Consider the following 20,876-nt stretch of genomic DNA (forward strand, 5'->3'; position numbering starts at 1 on the left):
ACGCGCACACACACTCTCTCTCTCTCTCTAGGACAGGAGGAGGATGCTTGGCCACTTGAAACCAAAGAAATGGCCAAGATCAAGTGACATGACAAGACCTTTTTACTCAATCCCCTTCTCTATATGCCAGCCTTCCATTTTGGCCTGATGAGGATCGCCAAATACATTAGCCGTCTGATGTCCAACGTTCGAGTCCTTATCACGGTGGTTCACCTAACCTTTTCTCCTTTGCCCAAATTAAACCCCACCCCCCACACCTTATTTTTACCCTTTTATTATTATTATTATTTTTTCATTTACTCTCTCTCTCGCAAAGTATTCTTTATTTTTTAATTCATGAAAATTTTACCTTCTTCCCTGTCTTCTTGCCTCCGTCACTTACCTCGTTCTATTGGTATCTCCTCTTCTTTCGTACGTCCTTTTTTTTATTGAAACCACTAGCTCTCTATTGAGTTCGTAATCGTAGATGGAAAGAGGAGAAGAGGTGATGGCGATGACAATTGCACCGATAGAGAAAAAAAGACGAATGATGGTGAAAGAATATGATGACTAAGACGACATTGAAAAAAGGATTAAAGAAAAAAAGATAAGAGGAAACGAGAGTGACGAGACCTTACGATAGAACAAAGACGACTATGGAGGTGGCGGCAACAATCCACGGATAAAGGCCAAGGATAGTTTTATTTTTTAGAAAATATAAGAAGCTCTTAACAAATAAATGAAAAAATATGCTCATGAGAAAAAAAAATCAAAATAATAAATTCTTTTAGAATTTACCTAAGTTTTACCACAATTTGATTCGAATCAAAGACCATATCAGGCCAAAACTGAAACAACTCGATGATTCATCGGTTCCAAACCAAATCGGAACTAGTCCTAGATGATTTGTCGGTTTCAGACTGAATCGGAATTAGCCTGGGTGATTCGGTTCCGACTCTTAGGTTTGAAATTTCGAATCAAATAAATTTAAATTATTTTTAATTAAAAAATAATTATATATATATTAAAAAATTTTATTAAAAAAGGAAAAAAAATAGAAAAAAGAATGTTTAAACCAGAAACGCATGAACCGAAACCAGAATCGTCGATTTCGATTTTGATTCCGGACTTTTATCGGTTCGATTCTAATTCTTGATTTTGGGAATCGATACATGATTCAGATTTCATAACTGACCCTTATGGATTCAATTTTAATTCCAGGCTAAATTTACCTTTTCTTTCCACATTTCAGGTTTGGCACTGCCACTCCTATGGGAGAGAAGAAGAATAGTAGAGAGAGAGAGTGTGTGTGTGTGTGTGTTTGGCCTATGGCAGAGGAGACGGTACGTAGAGAGAGAGAGAGAGAGAGAGAGAGAGAGGGGGAATCCATGCATGTGACCGTCCCTGCATGCACACAATCGTTGGCTTCCTCGCACTCCACGCTCATGACGACTCCTTCAATAGCAGCAACACTTGGCCAGTGATGGAGGCCGTCCAACCCCTTACGTTCATCGAGGCCGCTGTTGGTCTTCCTCGTTATGAGATCCCACGTAAAGAACTGTGTGCTTAGGTCTGGGAAGATGTGCTGCATCTCCCTTTATTTTCTTCTTTTGTTGCAAGGAAAGCATCACCTTAAAAATGGAGTATCTGTAGCTGATACTAACATGTCTTGTGGGACAGCAACTTCTTCTCATTCATGCTAAAGATTATGAGTTGGTACTACAAAATGGAATTGTTGTCTTGCAATCAAATATGACAGTGAGAATTAACTTCCAATTTCATGGAAAACTAGGCAACAGTTCCATCATGTCTTCTTGGTCTTTACATCATCTCTCAACCTACATAAACTATTGACTCATGCTAACACCATGTTACTAATTCAAGTGCATGCCTGGTCTAATTCAAGTGTCACATTCATCAAGCTTACATGCAAAACACCTCTTGCACTTCCTACTATGCTCTCATTCATTTACCTTTGAAATACTATACAAAATACTTACACTTCCTACTATACTCTGATTCATTTACCTTTGAAATACTATACAAAATACTTTTACATCATTCCACCGGCAGCCCGCACGATACCGCATGCTTGAATTATCACTCTTTTTTGTTGTTTTTATTTTTGTTACAGATACCGAACAATTTAGAACAATATATTGCCCGATCAAAATCGATCGAGACCGATATTTAAAACAACAATCTTTCTGCTCTAACTCCTTTCGTGGTTTATACAGATGAAAGACTTTCAAGCTTCTGTAATAATACATGCGTACCACACGACATCTTCTGCTGTACCCTTTACAGACAAAAAAATATTTCAGCTTCGTTTGTGTTGTGGGAAGAAACAAGATCTCTCTTTTACATATCACTGGACAGTGAAAAGAAACTTCAATCACAGATTGTTACCTCACAATAACAATAGAGAAGCATGGGGAAAAGTTTTCATCACACTGTGAATGAATTAATACATGGGACCTGGAAATATCTCTCCACCACTATAAACAAAATACAAAAAATTACAACAAGATTATGCCAGGCTAAATGGCCAAAACCTTCTCAGATCTCCACTTTTAGTAGTAACACACTTAGGTAAAGAACAAACAATACAACTACCAAGTAGCAATGTCCAGCTTCATTCTCCATCCCAGTTCATAAGCAGCATTTTCTCTTGAAGGGTTGTCGCACTTTACAAGTGACTTCGGAGGCTCCACGAGGATGCACTCATCTTACCAACAAAGAGAAGATCTTTACATTCCAGACCAACTATTTGGCGTCTCATTATTGGTGAAGGCAAACATGAGCATGCGGCTGATAGTATTTTTCTTATAATATGCTTACCTATATGTATGTGGTTTACTTACGAAGAAACATCATCCTGTAAACATATACAAAGTTCATTTCTCCATCAACTAAAAAACCAAAGAAGGGGTTGTCAAGGCTTACTTGCATTTTGATTTGCTGTAAACAGTTTCTATGCAACTAACAACCTGTTTGGGAACAGGTTGAGTTGCACTAGTATACTTTGTATCACAAAATGTCCCGAAGAGGCAGGGTTCTACGTTTTGCCTGCTTGAATGTTTCATCACTATGCCGGATTGACTCAGAGAGTTTCCATGGTTTCTGCCATTTCCATTTGAACTGTAGTAACCACTGATGGTGGCTTCTTTTCCATCTCCAGAGCTTGCCTCCCTGGCCTACTATTGCTAGTTTCTTTGCCAAGGGCAGTTGTGTGATCGGCACCATCTGCAGTCAGAGAAGACCTCTTAGGTAACCAAATTGAGAAAAGACTTGGAGTTTATCTTTGCTAAGTGCATGGAGCGAACCTTCAGGGGCCGATGGTCAAAAGCTACAGTCCCTTTGCTTGGGCTATTAACAATACCAGCAGTGTACTTCAGTTGTTTCTGTGCTGGTACTGCTACCGGAGACGATGGGTCACTGGTTTCATCAGCACAGTGCTTCTGAGAACCATTTGAGCTCACCTGGAATTTATGACATGAAGAGTTTCAGAGGATATATTGCAGGCCTAATCAGTAGTACATTGGCTATCATGTCCATGACAACAAATCCATTCATAAGTTTATGCAAGTAGGCATATACTTAGTGTGTCTCATGTACCAACTTCCTAGAAAAGATATAAAAGCCAATGAATGGCTGGGCTCTTCCAACATGGCTTTTACTTATGATTTATTTCTTGTATCTTCTTTTTGGCTTTGTATTGGACTGAATCCAATTCTCTTATCTGCCCATCCATGACTTCTCCTAGTACTCTCTTGATCTAAACTGGATCTCAGGATCCATGGTAAAAACCATCTTTTCACACACAGACTAGGCAATGTGCCATAAATAAACAGGCCTTGTGGTTTAGAACTTCACAGAAGATATTGCAAGTGTGACCTCAACCTGGTACATGTTTGCACATGATTTTTGTTGCATAAATTTTCATCTCAAATGTATCATTAGGAGTTGTCGGGCAAGTTTAGACATTCAGTTTGAAGAATTCACTGACGTATTCCTGTGCACACTAGATTATTGCTGGTGGATACATTCTTTTCTGTGTCATAAGGAGGACATGGAAAAACCTTGTGTACCAGAAGGACTTCAATCTATTTTTAGAAAAACCTCTATAACCCATATCATTTCTAAGTCCTACCCTTTCACTGTTCTATTTTACTGATATCTTGTTGCTTGTTATTCTATATAACCCAGACCGTTTTTGAATCCTTCTCTTGTATTATTATTATTTTTTTGAGATCCTATTGCTTGTATTGTTATTTTGCTTTACACACATGGCAAATAAATCCGAAAATTCTTTATCTTTTTATAGTTATTAACTTTCTACTATTAAGCTTACAAATTTCAAGGTTACAGTACCTTTTCAGTGCCTAAGTGCTCTGCATTCTCTACTAAGTATTGGGCCTTCGTTCAGATTCTAATTTATACTTGACTGCAAATTTAAAATTTGCAAGAACTTAATCTTCATGGTTTACAACAAGATACAAGAACTTTATCTATGCTATTTATTACCATAAAGACTGAATATTAGCTCACCGAATGAGATGTGGCTAATGCCGTTGCAACAGCTTGCTCTTCAAACATTTTTTGCTTCTCCATTTCTTTTCTCCGTGCTTCACTGAGTCGAAGAAGACTCACAAGTTCATTCAGTTGCTCCTTTAGTTCCTTAATATCAATTTCCTTCTCCCTCAACTTGCACCTGTTCCATATATATATAATGTTTAGTGCATGTGGATCAAGCAAAAATGTATTGAAGTCAAATAAAATGGGACATAGTTCAGAATTTGGCCCTAGAGACTAAAAGGCCTTCTAACATGTAAGTTTTATGCATTGACATTGCAATTTGCAATTATCAGAAGTCTTGAACTGACTACTAAATCACCTTTATATATAAAAAAAGCTGAGAATATAATCTGCCTTCCTTATTTTTACTGCTATATAATCAGTATAAAAATTATAATCAATTCAAGCAATATAAGATATGATATTTCCTCTTTTCCATTTTCTAGTCCTTGCAAATTAAAAAAAACTCAGAATAGAGCATGGTAGTGACAATGAATAGACCTGTTAAAACAGTTAAGTGAATATTTTGTTAGAATAAACCAGCAAATCTTATGACGATATTGTTCATGAAAGCAAATATTTCAAAAATAGTTGGAGTAGAACCTCGCATCTGCAGCAACATTAAACACATAGTGAAGCAAGCTCTTTGCTTCCCCCATGGACCGCAGCTGATTCCACCTTCCATGTCCTGCGAATGCACGCTCACGTTCCTCTGCCTCTGAAAGCTGGGAAGCCATTGCCACAAGCATGTTTGATGATATGCTCACCATGTTTTCCAATGATGCAATTCTTGCTAATCGTGCATTTGGGGACAAAGGGGATACTCTGCACAAGGTTTGAAAAATAAACTGGACCTTTGAAATAACCTTTGCTTGATTTCCACAAATTTAAAATGATAATAATTTTGTCATTGATATCTACAAATAAGACTTTCTGAAACACATAGAATCATAATAAGATAATTAATGTTGAGAAGTATTAGCTACCTGGAGTGTCCATTCTTTACTCTTGGTGGATTACCGCTGATTGATAAAGCCTCCTCATGTTTCAGAATGGCAAGCTCCTCAGCCAAGGCAGCACGTCTAAATGAAAAGGATAGACAATTAGGACAATAAACAAACAATTTCCTGTATCCTGGATTAGAAGAAAGAAATAAATTTAAGTAATTTACATTTGACTTTGTTTCTCATATTCCTTCCGAACTTCATGCACATGCACCATAACTTCAAGCTCATGGTCCAGCCAACATTGCAGAGACTTTTCATTGAACTGAAGGTTTTGTTTAGAGTTATTATTTTGACTGCTGTTTTGACCAAGATCATACTAAGAAAATAGAAAATAACATATAGATCTTTACCTGAACACCTGATAAATGGCCATTTGTAATAACTGGAGAAGGGAAAAAATATTCAGAAAAGGACAACTGAAGACTAAAGTGTATTTTGTATTTTCAAATGCAACAAACCAAAATTCCCACCTGCTGAGGATTTTCGAGTTTCTAGCAACTCTTTCAACTTCTTTGTAGCCATTGCAGCCTCCTCTGACTTCCTCTGAAGAACCTGTAAATGTAAGGTTTCATACCCAGATGAAGTTTTGTACCAAATGCTCCAATCTAGACATATTCTGAACTCTGAAGACCGTTTTTCATATACCGATATGCATCAAATGAAGTAATTCCTTACTGAACAAAGAAAAGCCTGACCACCTTCCCCAAGACTGTCCATTCTATGAACCAGACACAATTTAATGACCCATCATTCTAACAGGGAAACACAGGTATTGGTATATGTTTTCATGTTTTCATTCTAACAGGGAATACCATCAGACAGCACACTTGTGTGCCTACTTTCATGTTTTCCAGAGCATCTAATACAATTTAAGGAAAAAAAGAGTGGCACAGTATATAAGGATGCTGCAAATGGGGTCCTCGTACATATATATTGCCATTTGAGATGCAAATAACATGAACAATAGAATATAAGCTTCCTATATATCCATATAAGCTAACAAACCATCTCCATCAAAAATATTACATAAAAGATTTAATTAAATATAGCAGAATAATAACTATTAGTATAACATAAAATACATACATACACACAAACATATATATATATTTATATATATATATATGTTTGTGTGTATGTAACTATGTATATATACATACATACACAAACACCTAGTTGGAAGCAACCAAAGAAACATTATTCAATGATAAAACTTAAGAAAAAGAAATACACACACTAAGAAATTTTTTAAGAGAAAGTTTCAATTAAATACCAATTTCTGTCGTTGATTCAATGCCTGAAGTTTGTGACGCTCATACTCATTTCTTCTCCCCTCCTTCCTCAACTGAGAGGGCAGATACATGAAATCAAATTAAAATTTATGGGACATCAGGAATCTAACTTTTTACATATTTTTCTACACAAATGTCTAATGATGTATAGAGTAGAAACCACCATATCATGTACAGAATAAAAACCATTTATGTACAGAATAGAAACTGTCATATTTCATAATAGCAACAACAAAAGTACTAAGAGGCAAGAGCAATGACAAAACATACATGATGCCATCCTACACTATGACATAGGCCAAAATACAGCTAAACAACTGGATGGAAAAATAGTTATGGGCTAAAGCCAAATAGACATATACTGAGGCAAAATGAGATCAAGGACTACTATAACAGAATCAGAAAAATAAAAAAGAAGTGGAAACAAGTTTACATTTCAAGCCAATGTAAAACCTTGCATTAGAACATGTAACAGGCGTTGCCAATCAAGAAGTAGCATTTACCCTGCCAACCTAGGAATGACATATGCCTAACAAGCAGCTCAGTAATCCTCAAGAAATATTGTTGATGGACCGTATGATGGGGAGTGATGATATTGAATATCATATATAAATAAGTCACTGGTGTCGTACAGAAGCTTTATGAGAAAACAATTATCCATAGAAGAAATTAAACTCCAACTTGTTAAAATTTATTATATTGCAATTAATAAAACTTCGTGAGCCAATTCATGGTTTTTTTATGGATCTTTCACAAGATAATCCATGACAGATGATGCACCTGAAGTAATTCCTTCTCACGAGAAGCCTTCCACTGGCGGAACTGCTCTGCCTCTTGCTTAATCTTGTGTTGCAATTGAACCTGAAGAATAGAGACGATGAAAAAGATTCAGACAGACAGGAAAGTAGCAGATGAGAGTGACAGTGGAAGCATATATTCAGCAGAAGCAACAACCTTTTGTGCCTTAATATATTGTATTTCTTCTTGCAGCTTCTTTGCTGCTTCCTCGCTCCTTTGTTTTTGCTTTAACAATTGAACCTGGCTCTCTTGTTTCTTTTTAAGATCCAAAATCTGAAAACATCAACTTTATTAATAATCATCTGAAAGTTGTATTGTTGCTACTAAGCCATAGAAGAATTAAAGGCATAAGTACTTAACCTGTGCTTCAAGATCTTTCAATTTCTGCAAGTGGTTGTCTGGCAACTTCTGCACTTGCCCATCCGAGGCGGCAGCAAGGTTTTCCACTTCGGCCAACAATCTATCTCTCTCTTGCTGCAATATTATTTCACAGAAGGACATGAGTTAAAGGAAATTCAGAGAAATGAAAGAAAGGTCAAATAACTACTAACCAACCTGCACTGCTCTTTTCTCATCCTCAAGCTCCATGAGTTTCTTTTTGAAGTGTTGCTTAAGAGCAAGTGTGTCAAATCCGCCAAATGTTTTCATCTCGGACTGCAGATTGAGAAATCATGGTTATCAACTAGCTAAAATATTGGCTTGTTGGCATCATTGCTATGCTGCATTTTATTGAAAATCTTCAAAGTATAATGAATTAGGAAGTACATGTTTGATAGGGAGAAAAATATCAAGTGAGAAACCAAAGGCTTACTGGAAAACAATGAATACTTGAAAGAAGACGACTTTGTGCAGATTCAATGAATCATATCCAAGCTCTTAGACTAAAAGGATGGCCCAGTGCACAAAAACTCCCACAAAGGCAGGTTCTACGGAAGGACAATGTATACAGTTTTACCCTTCTATGCATGTACATACTGTTTACAGTGATGGACCTTAGTGTCCAGATCAAGGAGAAACCTTACTATGGTACCAAGGATAGCCCTCTAATTAGTCAATTTTAACAACCTACATATTGCCGATAATGAAGACTAATGAAAAACATAAACATAATACTATAATCAATACTGTATGCACAAAATAGAAATTCTAAAAGTTAGATGAACAAATGAATTTTACAATATCCTAATATAACATCTAATGATACACAATATGCCTCTATTCTATAATCATGAATTACGAAATGAATAAGTATGATGACATCCAATTAAACGAGAATGTCTTTTTTTCTAGGTGAAAAAGTAGCCACATTCGGATTTTTCAAGAATCACTATATTTTTGCAGAAAAGTTGGCAGAGAAATGTGAAAACTTGAATGATTTGATAGATGAAAGAAATGACATGGACCAAAGCTAGAATCTGTGGATTTCTCAGAATGAGAAACACTAAGACCAGATAAAGCTAGAATCTGTCAAGCGCTCATTATATGCATATATTCAAGCTCAAACAAGAATGCATATAGGATGGGGGTAATATGGTAATATTCCAGATGAAGTTCAGTTACACATTCTTATCAGATTTTACATGTTGAATACCTGGAAAAGAAATATTTAGTTAGCTTAGTTAATTAGTTCATCAAGCAAGCAATTACCGTAAGGAATATTTAGTTAGCTGTAATATGGTAATATTCCAGATGAAGTTCAGTTACACATTCTTATCATATTTTACATGTTGAATACCTGGAAAAGAAATATTTAGTTAACCTAGTTAATTAGTTCATAAAGCAAGCAATCACCATAAGGAATTTAATAAAATTATTTATTCACCTCTTTCTGCTCCAATCGCCTATTTAACTCATTCAACTCCTTGCCCATAGAATCTTGCAAGACTGTGTGTTCCCACTCTTTGGCTACTTCTTCATCTATTTCCCTAGAATTACCTGCTCATGCGGTGTTACATTAGGAAGCAAACTGAAAAGTTGTGAGGGATTAGCAGAGAATACAGTATGACAGAAGTTTTAGTGGTTACATGCTTAAGAAATTAAGAAAAAAAAAAGAGAAAATTGTTTGATTGATCAAGTGTGACAAGGGAAATGCCTCTTAGTGTCTCAGTCATCTGATAATCAAATCCTTCTGTTGTGTGGAGGCTTCTCTTTAGACCTTCTGCTTTCAGAAAAAACATTCCAGATTTCTGCAATTTCAAGTATAAAACAGTGAGATTTTCCTATTTATCCAACTGATGAATCTATAAAACACAAACTACTAGTTGATGCAGAAGCACAAATAAAAGATACCAATGCATCAGAAATTCAAAAGATTGGTGGTTTCTGGTGTCTACTCCCGTTCAAACTTTAAAGGTTGAAATGTGATCAACAGATGTGGATGGTTGGAGGGAAGAGTGCCGCGGAAATTCAGGTGCCATGCTAGCACAACATGATCCAAGCTAAAATGGTTTATTACAGAAAGTGTGCTCTAGGCTTGGTTCAGATGTATGTTCAAAAATTCCAAACGAACCCAAAATTTGGATGGGGCTTTGTTGTGGGATCAAGCACTCATCTTGAGCTAAATATGTGTACATATGGAGTGGGCTTCAATATCAGATTTCTTTGTTAATTATATTTTTTCTTAATTTCTGCTTCAAGTAGGGATATTCAACTCTTAATCAGCATATTATTGACTACCTTTTTTCTTATTGTTTCCTCTTGATTTCCAGCAAAGAACAACAAACATTTTAAACCCCAACTAGAGTTCCTAAAATATATCCACATTCCAAATTATAGCCAAGTGTTCTATTGTTGATTTTATGCAAAATTTCATTCGTATGAAGTTAGCATTAAATTCTAAGCTGCACATGAGATCCTACTACCATTGATATGATAGATTACATGCAGACCTAAAACTTAGCCCCCCAGTCTATCAGTGCTTGGTTCATTTATTAAACTTTCTTTTTACATTGAAATCTTTGTCAGTTTGTCTACTGGCAACCTCTTATTGAAGTTTTGACACACCCTTATTCTTCTTAGAAGCCCCTTACTTGTCGTGTGCTATGCCATTTAGTATACTGATATTTGTGTAATCGACTAAGTTGAACCATAACCACAAAACTTAAAACAATAAGGAAACAGAAGGTGCTGATTAATATACTTGAGAATCAATGTCAAAATGTTCATTCTGAGAGGATTGACTCCGGTATTCATAGAGTTCTCTACAAAGATCTTCGTTGGTAGCTTCTAGCCAAGAGACTTTCTCCTTGAGTGCCTGTATACGAAGACATACACAGATACAAATATTACAAAACAAAGTACTTAATAGCTAGTAGATATCAACCCAAAAACATATACAGAAGTATCAGCTGTTGATTAATAGAGTTAAGTCTGCTAATTGGTTTAACCATGTGATATGCAAATGTCTACCTTGCCAATTGGTTTAATCATCATTATTGCCACAAAAGTGGAGCTAAATTTTAAAGACTGGCAGATACTTTGATTTCTAGTAAATATTACAATCTCACTTGCATAGCATTTTCAATTTAGGCTATGGTCCACAGAAAATCTAATTTAAGTAGGTAAAAGGAAATGAAAATCATGAAAGCTTTTGTGCAAACTTGCATGTGCATAAGCACATGCAAACTGGGAGGGAGGTAGGGAACACACAGTTACAACAGATCAGATAAGGAAACTATTACCTGAATTTCATCAGATGCTCCTTCTCCACGATAACAAGCTAGTTGAGCCTGCAAGTATTCAATATGTTGGCGCATTCTCTGAATCTCTTCTGATATTGGATTTCTGTTAACCTGGAAAGATTCCAAGAAATGAGAAAAAATTCAGTTCATAAGCAGAGAATAAAAACAATATTTCTGCTGAATGATGGTCATTAATTCACAAAAATATCAACAAAGCCATGAACTCACAATGGGTTTATTCTGGATGTTGCGAGCTCGATTAGCATACTTTAGTGTGTTAAGAGTTTCCTCTGCATTAATATCAGCAGGGCTGATACAGGCTGGAAGAAGGCAAGAAAATAGAAGTTAGACAAATAATTCTAGGATTTCGAAAGAATATGTTCATGTTCAGTATTGTGAATACAGCATCCTCACCATTTGTACTATGAAAAAAATTATAATTTCATATTCATCCGCATCAGAACCATCGATACTATGTAAAAACTACGATTGAATACAATTTTGTTAATTTAAATAAATACGGGAACTCCCAACCTCATTGGTGGTCAAGGAGGATATAAGCCTCCACAACATCCAATACGTTTGACAGCTCTTCCTGCAAGTGCAGGAAGTTTATTACCTATTTCAGTAATAGCAGTAACTTTGTTTCTCCTTCCTGAATTTCAAAACTGGACAAACCACAATACCACAGAAGTAATTGCAGCTTGCAATAGTGAGATCTTGGTTATTGCACTTCTACTGCATTTATGCAAGGAGATTCCAGTAATCTTGAAAAAATCCGTATGAATCAAGTATCTAATATTTTTATTTGCTGTTGAGGCAAGCAAATCATGCAAGAGACGACATCCAATTCAAAGCAAGATATTGCAGAAAAATATCAAAATCATTCAATTGTTAGGCACTAAGACAGGATACCTGTGTTTCCACTAATATCTGTGCTAGAACATATAATAAAATCATCAGAGAACAGTTCTTGATTCTCGAGTCTCTTTAACAGAGAGATGTATCAAATAACGTAACATTTATTTGAGAGCCCCAAGTTACCAATCTGCAGCTGAGCTTAAAATAGTGAACACAACATTGAGGACAATAGTTAATTTTACCTATCATTACAGTCCTGCTATTCCCGCCAAGTGAATCCTGCACAAAATTAAAGAGAATCAAAAGAAATTTCTTTACCGTGGCCATTCAGACTACAAAGAACCTTTCAAATTCAGAAGGATGAGATACTTATGCACTTCAAATCCAAACACACTACTTGAAACTTTTGTCAAGGCTTGATTATGAATCGACAAAAATGAGACAAACAACATTTAATGAAATAGTACCAGGAACTAACTTGGAATACGTACCAATGAACATACTATAATTTTACTTTCTAATAAATATTGTAATAGTCCATCATAACCACAATAATTTAAAAAATTAAGATCATAATTCAGACCAAGTAATTTAAAATCTCAGTTGGGTACTGATGTCGATCGGCTACCAGACCTGTATGGTACCAGTACCATACAGTCATACACTGTACCATGTATGGTACAGATCAGTAGGAGCCAAATGAGAGAGAGAGAGAGAGAGCACTATGCACTGGGGAGCAATAAGGCTGAGCAGTGGAGCAATGACAGCAGTAAGGAAGAGGCAGTCACTCGGTGACACAAATGATGATGAGACAAGGAGGAAAAGGAAGAGGACGACAAGGAGGAGCAGCAGTGGAGTAACAGAATAGGAGAAGAAGAAGAAAAGAAAAATAAAAGGGTTAAAAGAATGTACAGCAGGTATTGATACTAGGTGATAGACTTACCGCCTAGTACAACTTGGTATCATTTAGCTTACTATCCAGCAAGCCTGGTACAGTGGTCATACTGCATAGTAAGCTTGGTTTTTATTGGACCAGGTGAAATTACCCTGTTCGTATATTGGCCATCTGTTGGACCTGTAAAAATTGATTCTACCAGTATAGTGGAAACTTTATTCCTTGTCTCGAACAACTACACAAACTTCAAATTTTCAATTTCATAACCACAGTAAGAACCAAGTAGAAGATCTTATGAACATGTTTGATTGTGCAGTTATTTTCAATTTCATAAAAGGGTGAAATGCATTGACTATTACAAATGTCAATAGAGAGACTGCCAGCAAACCTGTAAGAGCCGAGTAAGTTTGCTATCACGGTATGGAACATGGGCACCTTCCTTACGCTTTTTCTCATCTCCAAGAGCACTTATGACATTTCCAAGAGCTAAAAGCCCCTTGTTAATATGAACCCCTTAAACAAGCAAGCAGATGAACTTAAGAAACCTTATTTAATTCAAAAGGTGGTCATATCCATTAAGGGACCAGGTGAAATACCTTCCTTGAAGCGGAGACCATCTGAACCTGTTCTCTTAGCTCGTTCTGATCCAGCAAGATCAACTAGGTGGAACTTTGCACATAGATAATCCTCATTTACATCCTCAATTTGGACACCTTCAGTACTGACAATTGGACCATGTTTGCGCATCTGCTCCAACATGATTGTGAAGATAGCATGGGAACGGCTATTACATAAGGAAAATAATAAAAGAACGTAATTAAGAACAGTGTGGAGGATTACAACACAAGAATAATATATCAATTTCAAGATTGGTTCAATAAAGTGAAAAAAAGCACTTCCATTGAACAAAAAGAAATGTTTCATTCCACCACAGGATTCAACTATCTTTATCTCGTCTTTTGTATTTCTTCTATTGATGGTAACTTTTGCTTTTAGATGCTGTTGTTTACTAAAGAATTCTCATGATTCATAGTTTTCTTGCCAGTTTATGCATGAGCAAATATTGAATCAATGAATGAACGTAAAACTGACATCAGAGTCAAAACTTGAACTACCATACCCGATAAAGAAAGTTCAATTTCAGAGATGGCAGGCGATATCAATGGAGAGAAAAATAATTAGTCTTAAGTGGCATATGATGATCCACAGTCTCAATAGATTCAGTGGCTGTGAAAATTTTGCCAATTTACTGAATGATGATAGTCAGAAGATTAAAAAAGAGATCACCAAGAGTACCATGAGAGTAAGAAAACAATATTCTTGCCTGAAAATGGTAACTAAAAAAGTCTGCAGAAGTTGATGAACAAAGATTTGGCATGTTATTTTTCAATAAGTAAATTTGCAGGAAGTATAAAGTATAAACAATTATACATTAATGTTATGTTTCGATGGTTTGTACAATTACAATAAAGCTATAATGTCCCAAGATTGATTACATGGATCTTTTGTTACCATTGAACTCTACAGAAAACCATATCCTCAATTAAATTAAGAATATTCAAATCTTTATTTATAGTTTCTAGTAAGGTTTGTTTAGGTCTTCTTCTAGCTCTCCTTGTACCACTAATAATATTTTTTTGTATTTCACACAAAAGGCAGCATTGTGAAAGCAAGTGTTTACCGTATTCAAGTATAGTTGCAGCTTTTTGCCAATAAACAAGTTAGAGCATAAAGTGATCGTATGAAGCAAGCATAAGTGGTTATAAGTTATTTCTCTTTGCTAATCTAATAATGCAGACAAGAAGAACAAATCATGCCTCGTTACAGAGGATGAACAAATAACAGCAGGAGTTGCTAATTTCTGTATTCTTAACGATAGATGCAAGAAAAGGAGTGCAACAAGGACACCACAAGTATGACATTCAAAAACTAGATCCTATTAAAATTAGTAATTTTACATTTTCAGAAAGAAAAAGGGGGATAGTGAGAGAATAAAATGTCATCTTAACCTGGACTGGTTGTTCATGTTTGTACTTCCAGTTGCACGATTCAGTGAACCTTGCTCTAGACATGCAGCCATCTCCTTTTGAATGCTAACAGAAACCTCAGTTGATCCAGCAAGCGTTATTACCCCATTTGATGCCTCACGTATCTGTACTGGAGGTTTCCCAGGGACTGTCATCTTCCCAACTTGGCCACTGGTAACGTCCAATTTGCTAACAGATGAACTATCCAACAGATCTCTCACTTCTTCCTTCAAAATCTTCATAATCCAAGACAAATTCTCAGTATCAGATTACATATCAGATTACAACAGAGGTTTATGACAAGATTGTGGCAGATTAAAAATGGTCCAATTCAATATTGATGCTCTCAAATTGCAGTTTTAGAATTTAACTAAAGGTAGTGGATGTTCCTGCCACCAAGATTGCAATTTTAAAATTTAGCTAAAGATAATGGATACTATTGCCGAAAGGAAGGAATTCAAATTCTGACACGCATAAGTGTATTTGGCTCAGATACTCCATTTCTTAACAACAGTGCCTCAACCAAGAGCAGTGCCGACAAAAATATTCGCAAGTGGCAGTCAGTCCAATAAATACCCTGTAACTAATTATGTACTATTTTAAGTTACAAGGGTTTTCTTTGTAAGTCCTATGCATACATAAAGCACCATTTATGAAAACTTAACTAAGCAAGCTTGAATTTGCGAAGAACCGGAGGAAATTACATCGTGTTAGCTTCTACTAGTACCCAATTTAGCCTTACATAAGATTGTATACAGAAGAATGATGCATCACTGATATTTTTCGAATGGAAATATTTCCATCATACTAAAATGAGCATAGGCTTTCAATTTTGCATGCCATGGCAATGAAGTTCACTAAGAATAACCAGCAAAGGGCCTTCAAATATATAGCTGCCATACAAGAAGCATTTGTATCTAATGAACTAAGGAATCAGGCATAATTGAACAATCAATTAAGTATATGTGAAAGCATCCACTATATGTATGGCTTAACCCATTTTATCATGTGAACATGCTGTTATCAAAGAGAAGCACACAAAATAAATATGAATACTTTTGTATGTAACATTATAATATAAAGGTAAACCACGAAAGAAATTGTATATAAAGTATAAACCACATGTGGTTCTTCCAGAGTGACTAGCGAACCAAATCAGGTGGAATAATTTGGTCTGCATCTTATATAAATTAGTAACCTAGCAAGTTTAGCACTTAGTTCTTTTATTACTGCAATAATCCATAGAATGTTAAACATATAGCCTGGACAAGTAAGATTGTTCTTGTAGCTTCAAGTTTGAGTGTTATAACTTACAAATGAATACAACTAGTTGATTTTGTTCTTTTTGTCTCTTTCATCTTAGTGAAGGTGGAGGGAGGAAGGGGGAAAAAAAAAGCGAGTGTGTCGAAAATTCTGCTCTTAAGATTCATGAAGGACTATAAAACACTATCTAAAATTGTTATTAATGGGCATGTAAAATAGAAATTAAAGCTAGTTGATTGCTTCAATGCACTTAAAGATGTTGGCCACTGCAAAAATAGCTCAAGCAGACAAGTACTACATCTAGCTCTGGGTCATCTTTAACGTGATCACCAAGACAGTGGATTAGCACAGCATTACTAAAGATGAATTATAACAATGGGCATGTAAATTAGAAATTAAAGCTAGTTGATTGCTTCAATGCACTTAAAGATGTTGGCCACAGCAAAAATAGCTCGAGCAGACAAGTACTACATCTAGCTCTGGGCCATCTTTAACGTGATCACCAAGACAGTGGATTAGCACAGCATTACTAAAGGTGAATGATGCATCTCACTAATGCCAAAAAAATATCTTTAGAAAACTTGGGAAAGAAACTGAAAACTTTAGAAATTAATTCCAAAAACAAGGTAGCAAAGATATAGTCAACAGTAATTTTTTAATACCTCGATGAATGAGACACGCAGCTGGAATTCAGCTTGATTTCTCAGAGTCTCAATCTTGCTAAATAAGGCATTCATAACCTGAGGGATAAGCCCAGTTTGAGAATCATCCTTACATCCAGTTCCCATGGTGTATGTCTTTCCTGAACCCGTCTGTGCACATCAAGTTGTCAGATGCTTTAAAAATTTCACGATATATTGCACAAATATTTCATTGATATTTAGCATTGGATTGTGCTACTTAACCTGACCATATGCAAGAACAGTGGCATTGTATCCTTGGAACAAACCATCAACAAGTGGAGCAACACATTCATCAAACATGAGAGATGATGGAGAAGCTGTACTCCCATACACATGATCGAAAGTAAATGAGTGGGTGCCAATTTGCACCTGCACATCAAAAACATTGCATGCATATTTATGATTTATGAAGTCAAGAAAATTAGTTGAAGGCTGCAATTAGTTTGGTCTTTCCTGGATAACAAAAAAAAGGTGAATTTGTTTTCTACAAACTACAGCAGTCATAAAACATCCAACATCTTTAAGTCTCCACAACAGTAGAAAAGATTATCAAAATGTACCACTCCTCCATGTTTAGTCCAGCGACAGGCCAGTTTCTTCCAGTTTATACAGTTAAGCATGATACCGAATAATGATTGCAGTCTTGTCTAGCACAATCCAAACTGCAATCTCTCCCAATTACAACACATACACATGAAAAGAAGTGCATATACAAGTATTATAATTAACAAACCTTGGTGTTGCTTATGTGAATTACTTTGGGTGACAGTGGTACTTACCAAACAGATTTAAGAAGTGGATTTTTACATGGTTACACATGATATATGATGGAGTTAGACTAATATAAACACTTTAAAAGTGCTAGGAGACAATCAGAATATAAGCATGATTTTGAGACAATGAACAAACATGATGAGTAGAAGCACCAAAATGTTTTGGACAACTTGTCACCACAATAAAGCTAGAGACCAAATATTTTCCCAAGGAAACATAGGACCACGGGAACTATGAAAATTTTAAATATTAGCTTTTCCTATAAAAAATTATAAAAACACTCAAAAGACAAATATTAACAAATTTAGGCTCTACAGTGTGGAACATGACAAATAATTGCTACCTTAACCAAGAAATAGATGCTTCAAACATGTTACTAAGATATAGACTCTGTCCAAAAACAGATCCATGGAATATGTTCAACGAGCAAGTGACGTTCAGGAAGTTTTTTGGGAATTAAAAATTTTATCATGTCTTCGGGATTATGAATAAATCATCATTCTCAAGCACTTCATCTTTCCTAAAATAAGTATAATCATATCATCAGAATTAGCTAAAAAATTTTATGGATGCTTATATTGGAGTGCCTGAGCTGAGACGATATACAGAGTACTCTTCAACCAATACCTGTTTCCTCTTTTTGTTTAATATCAATCAATTTTTCAATGTCTATCACTTTGTTATTATTAGCACAATCTTCAAAATATTGATGAAGTTTTTGGGATATCAGTAGCCTCTCCAAAATGAACCAGAACACTAACATAAACTAAAACAGAAAAAAATTTCAGTTTTTTTTTCAATTTAAGTAGTATTATGAAGCTAAATCTAAGGTCTGAGAGCAAGTAATAAGTCCCAGGTGAATTAGGGAAAAGGATACATTTAGTAGAAAAAGAGAATTGCTTGACAGCGATAAAGAGATGTTTTCTCTTTGAATTTCATAACTTCTTTGAAGGACTGCTACAGACTAAAAATAGTCTAAATCAAGGTATTCAACCTACTGTACCAGCAAATCACAGTGCAATCCCTCCAAACATACCTAAAAGCATGAAAACTTTATTGAAACTCAAGCAAAACCTAATTTGACTCCATCAAAGACCTAAGAAGACTTAACTTCTCTTGGATCACATCAGTGAGTAAAGAGAAAAGAGAGTTTCAAATTAACCTTCTGTGAATGTACATTAAAAGAAAAAAATTCAGTCATGTTCCTTAAAAATGAGAATAGTTAATGAAAATTATGGAGAACACAGATCATACTATGACTTCAGCATAGTCAAATGCTGTTTTCATCTAAAAGAAATGTTATGAAAGGGAAACAGCATAGACTTTAATTCAGAACAGGAGTAAAACAATTTAAGCAGAGATAAAAATTTCTAAATTGCTTTACTTTTTACATTATCAAACCAACAAATAGTTAATAAGTGGTACTTAGAAAGTCATAAGGAACGTTTCAGTGATGCCGCCACTATATCAAGATATTGATCAATTATAAACCCAAGAAAAAAGAACGGAGCAGTCAATTGACATGCATCGCACTTGATCCTCACATAACAGAAACAAAGATATGGGGAGGAAAGTTAAGTACTGTTTTACCAACACAAGAAAAATAGAAGAGTTAGATCTCTGCCCCAGTTCACTCGATAACAATGAGCAATTGATGACGAAGCACAAAAAAGATAATCTTTTTTTTCTCTTTGTTTAATCGATAGTCGACCGACAACATCATAAACCTCATCTAATGTCAGAATTCAGTAGGAAAGTAAGGAAAACAAGAACCTGTGGCTTGCGGGGGACGACGGTGACGCAATCCTTGCAGCCCTGCAGCCGCTCGTCGCCGATGAGGGGCCTGATGTGGACGGCCACCTTCACGCAGCAATCCTCCCCGTTCTCCATGGTCATCCCTCGTCAAGAAGCCGGCACACGATCACGCACCCGAGATCATGTATCAGAGGCCAATGCGAACGGGCGACGACCAGATCGCCTGCAATCGGGAAGATTTCAAGTAGAACCTACAGGGAAGGGGCAGAAACGCAAGAAAAAGGCCAAATTGGGTAGGAGCAAGAGCGACACACAGTGTGCGGACGTGGGTAATGTGTGGATGCAGCTGCTACGGGTATGAAAGAGATGGAGAGACAGCAACAGCCGCAGCAACAACAACCGCTATCATACTTTCGTGAGCTTCACTGCAAAGCCCTCTCAAAAGCGAAATCGAGTGCTGCGCGCAGAGAGGCAGGGAGCCTTCCGTCGGAAGTGGTGGTGGTGGTGGTGGTGGGTGTGCGCGAAGGTGGTGGTTGAAGGTGACAAATCTTGAGCCGCGGCTGCTTCCCAAATTGCCCTCCTCAGGTCGCTTGCTTTCCTCCTCCCCTTCTGACGTGGGAATGCTCACTGAAGGGGTGTCTGTGATGGCTATCGTTAACAGGAAAGGACCGCTGCTTCCCAAAATGCCCCTCTCTCTTGCGCCATTCCTCCGATGTGATGGTGATGGCTACACTCCATGGAAAATTGAAGTGTTATTTCTCAAATTCTCCTCATAGCCACCTCTAACATTTTTGGATCAGTGAATTTGACTGATCAAATTAATTAGTCAGACATCTATCTCAAGCAATCGAGTTGTGATTAATGGTATCAACATCTATCAAATTCTATGAAAATCCAAGTAAAAAAAATTTACTTATACCAATGAGAGATCATGTCAATATATATATATATATATATATATTAGTGAAGCTAGAAGCTTATAATATTGAATTTGGATTGAAGATATCAAGTCTTTATTATCATCGAGGTTTATAATATCAACTCAATATAATATGTACAAGTGATAATTCAAGATGGAATGATTTATCAATATATAAATCAGAATAAACCAAATAATATACTCGATACATACGTAAGCCCTTATATATAAAGTATACTTTTTATTGGGGAATGAATGTGTCGTAGCTGATGAGTTAGCATGGTTTGGTCCACGGGTCGATGTCGGGAGCCTCCTGCCGACAGAGCTAGTTGTCGAAGCCGATTAGATCCTCGAGTCGGGGGTGG

General features: G+C 36.1%; 1 protein-coding gene across 5 annotated transcripts; it reads right to left on the reverse strand.

Moving 5' to 3' along the window:
* Nucleotides 1-2,411: 2,411 nt before the first annotated feature.
* On the reverse strand, nucleotides 2,412-20,214 carry LOC135583451 (kinesin-like protein KIN-4A). Of its 5 annotated transcripts, none has more exons than XM_065165732.1 (28): nucleotides 19,907-20,214; nucleotides 19,611-19,815; nucleotides 17,286-17,432; nucleotides 17,043-17,192; nucleotides 15,100-15,353; nucleotides 13,687-13,874; nucleotides 13,479-13,603; nucleotides 12,438-12,474; nucleotides 11,563-11,654; nucleotides 11,335-11,445; nucleotides 10,794-10,907; nucleotides 9,747-9,840; nucleotides 9,477-9,589; nucleotides 8,210-8,308; nucleotides 8,015-8,128; nucleotides 7,811-7,927; nucleotides 7,637-7,717; nucleotides 6,838-6,909; nucleotides 6,035-6,116; nucleotides 5,915-5,946; nucleotides 5,729-5,826; nucleotides 5,544-5,639; nucleotides 5,161-5,382; nucleotides 4,531-4,693; nucleotides 3,306-3,461; nucleotides 2,930-3,225; nucleotides 2,821-2,857; nucleotides 2,412-2,707 (listed from the first exon to the last, which is right to left on the reverse strand). In XM_065165732.1, exons 2-26 carry the CDS (start codon nucleotides 19,731-19,733, stop codon nucleotides 3,010-3,012), a joined length of 3,096 nt encoding a protein of 1,031 aa, XP_065021804.1. In that variant the 5' UTR covers nucleotides 19,734-19,815; nucleotides 19,907-20,214; the 3' UTR covers nucleotides 2,412-2,707; nucleotides 2,821-2,857; nucleotides 2,930-3,009. The 5 variants fall into 5 exon arrangements, with proteins under 5 accessions (XP_065021804.1, XP_065021803.1, XP_065021802.1 ...); XM_065165731.1 differs by having other exon boundaries at nucleotides 2,926-3,225; XM_065165730.1 differs by having other exon boundaries at nucleotides 2,412-2,857.
* Between the last annotated feature and the right edge of the window lie 662 nt (nucleotides 20,215-20,876).

The sequence above is a fragment of the Musa acuminata genome, chromosome BXJ1-4 (genome assembly GCF_036884655.1).
Source record: "Musa acuminata AAA Group cultivar baxijiao chromosome BXJ1-4, Cavendish_Baxijiao_AAA, whole genome shotgun sequence".
In the NCBI taxonomy this organism is placed as follows: domain Eukaryota; kingdom Viridiplantae; phylum Streptophyta; class Magnoliopsida; order Zingiberales; family Musaceae; genus Musa; species Musa acuminata.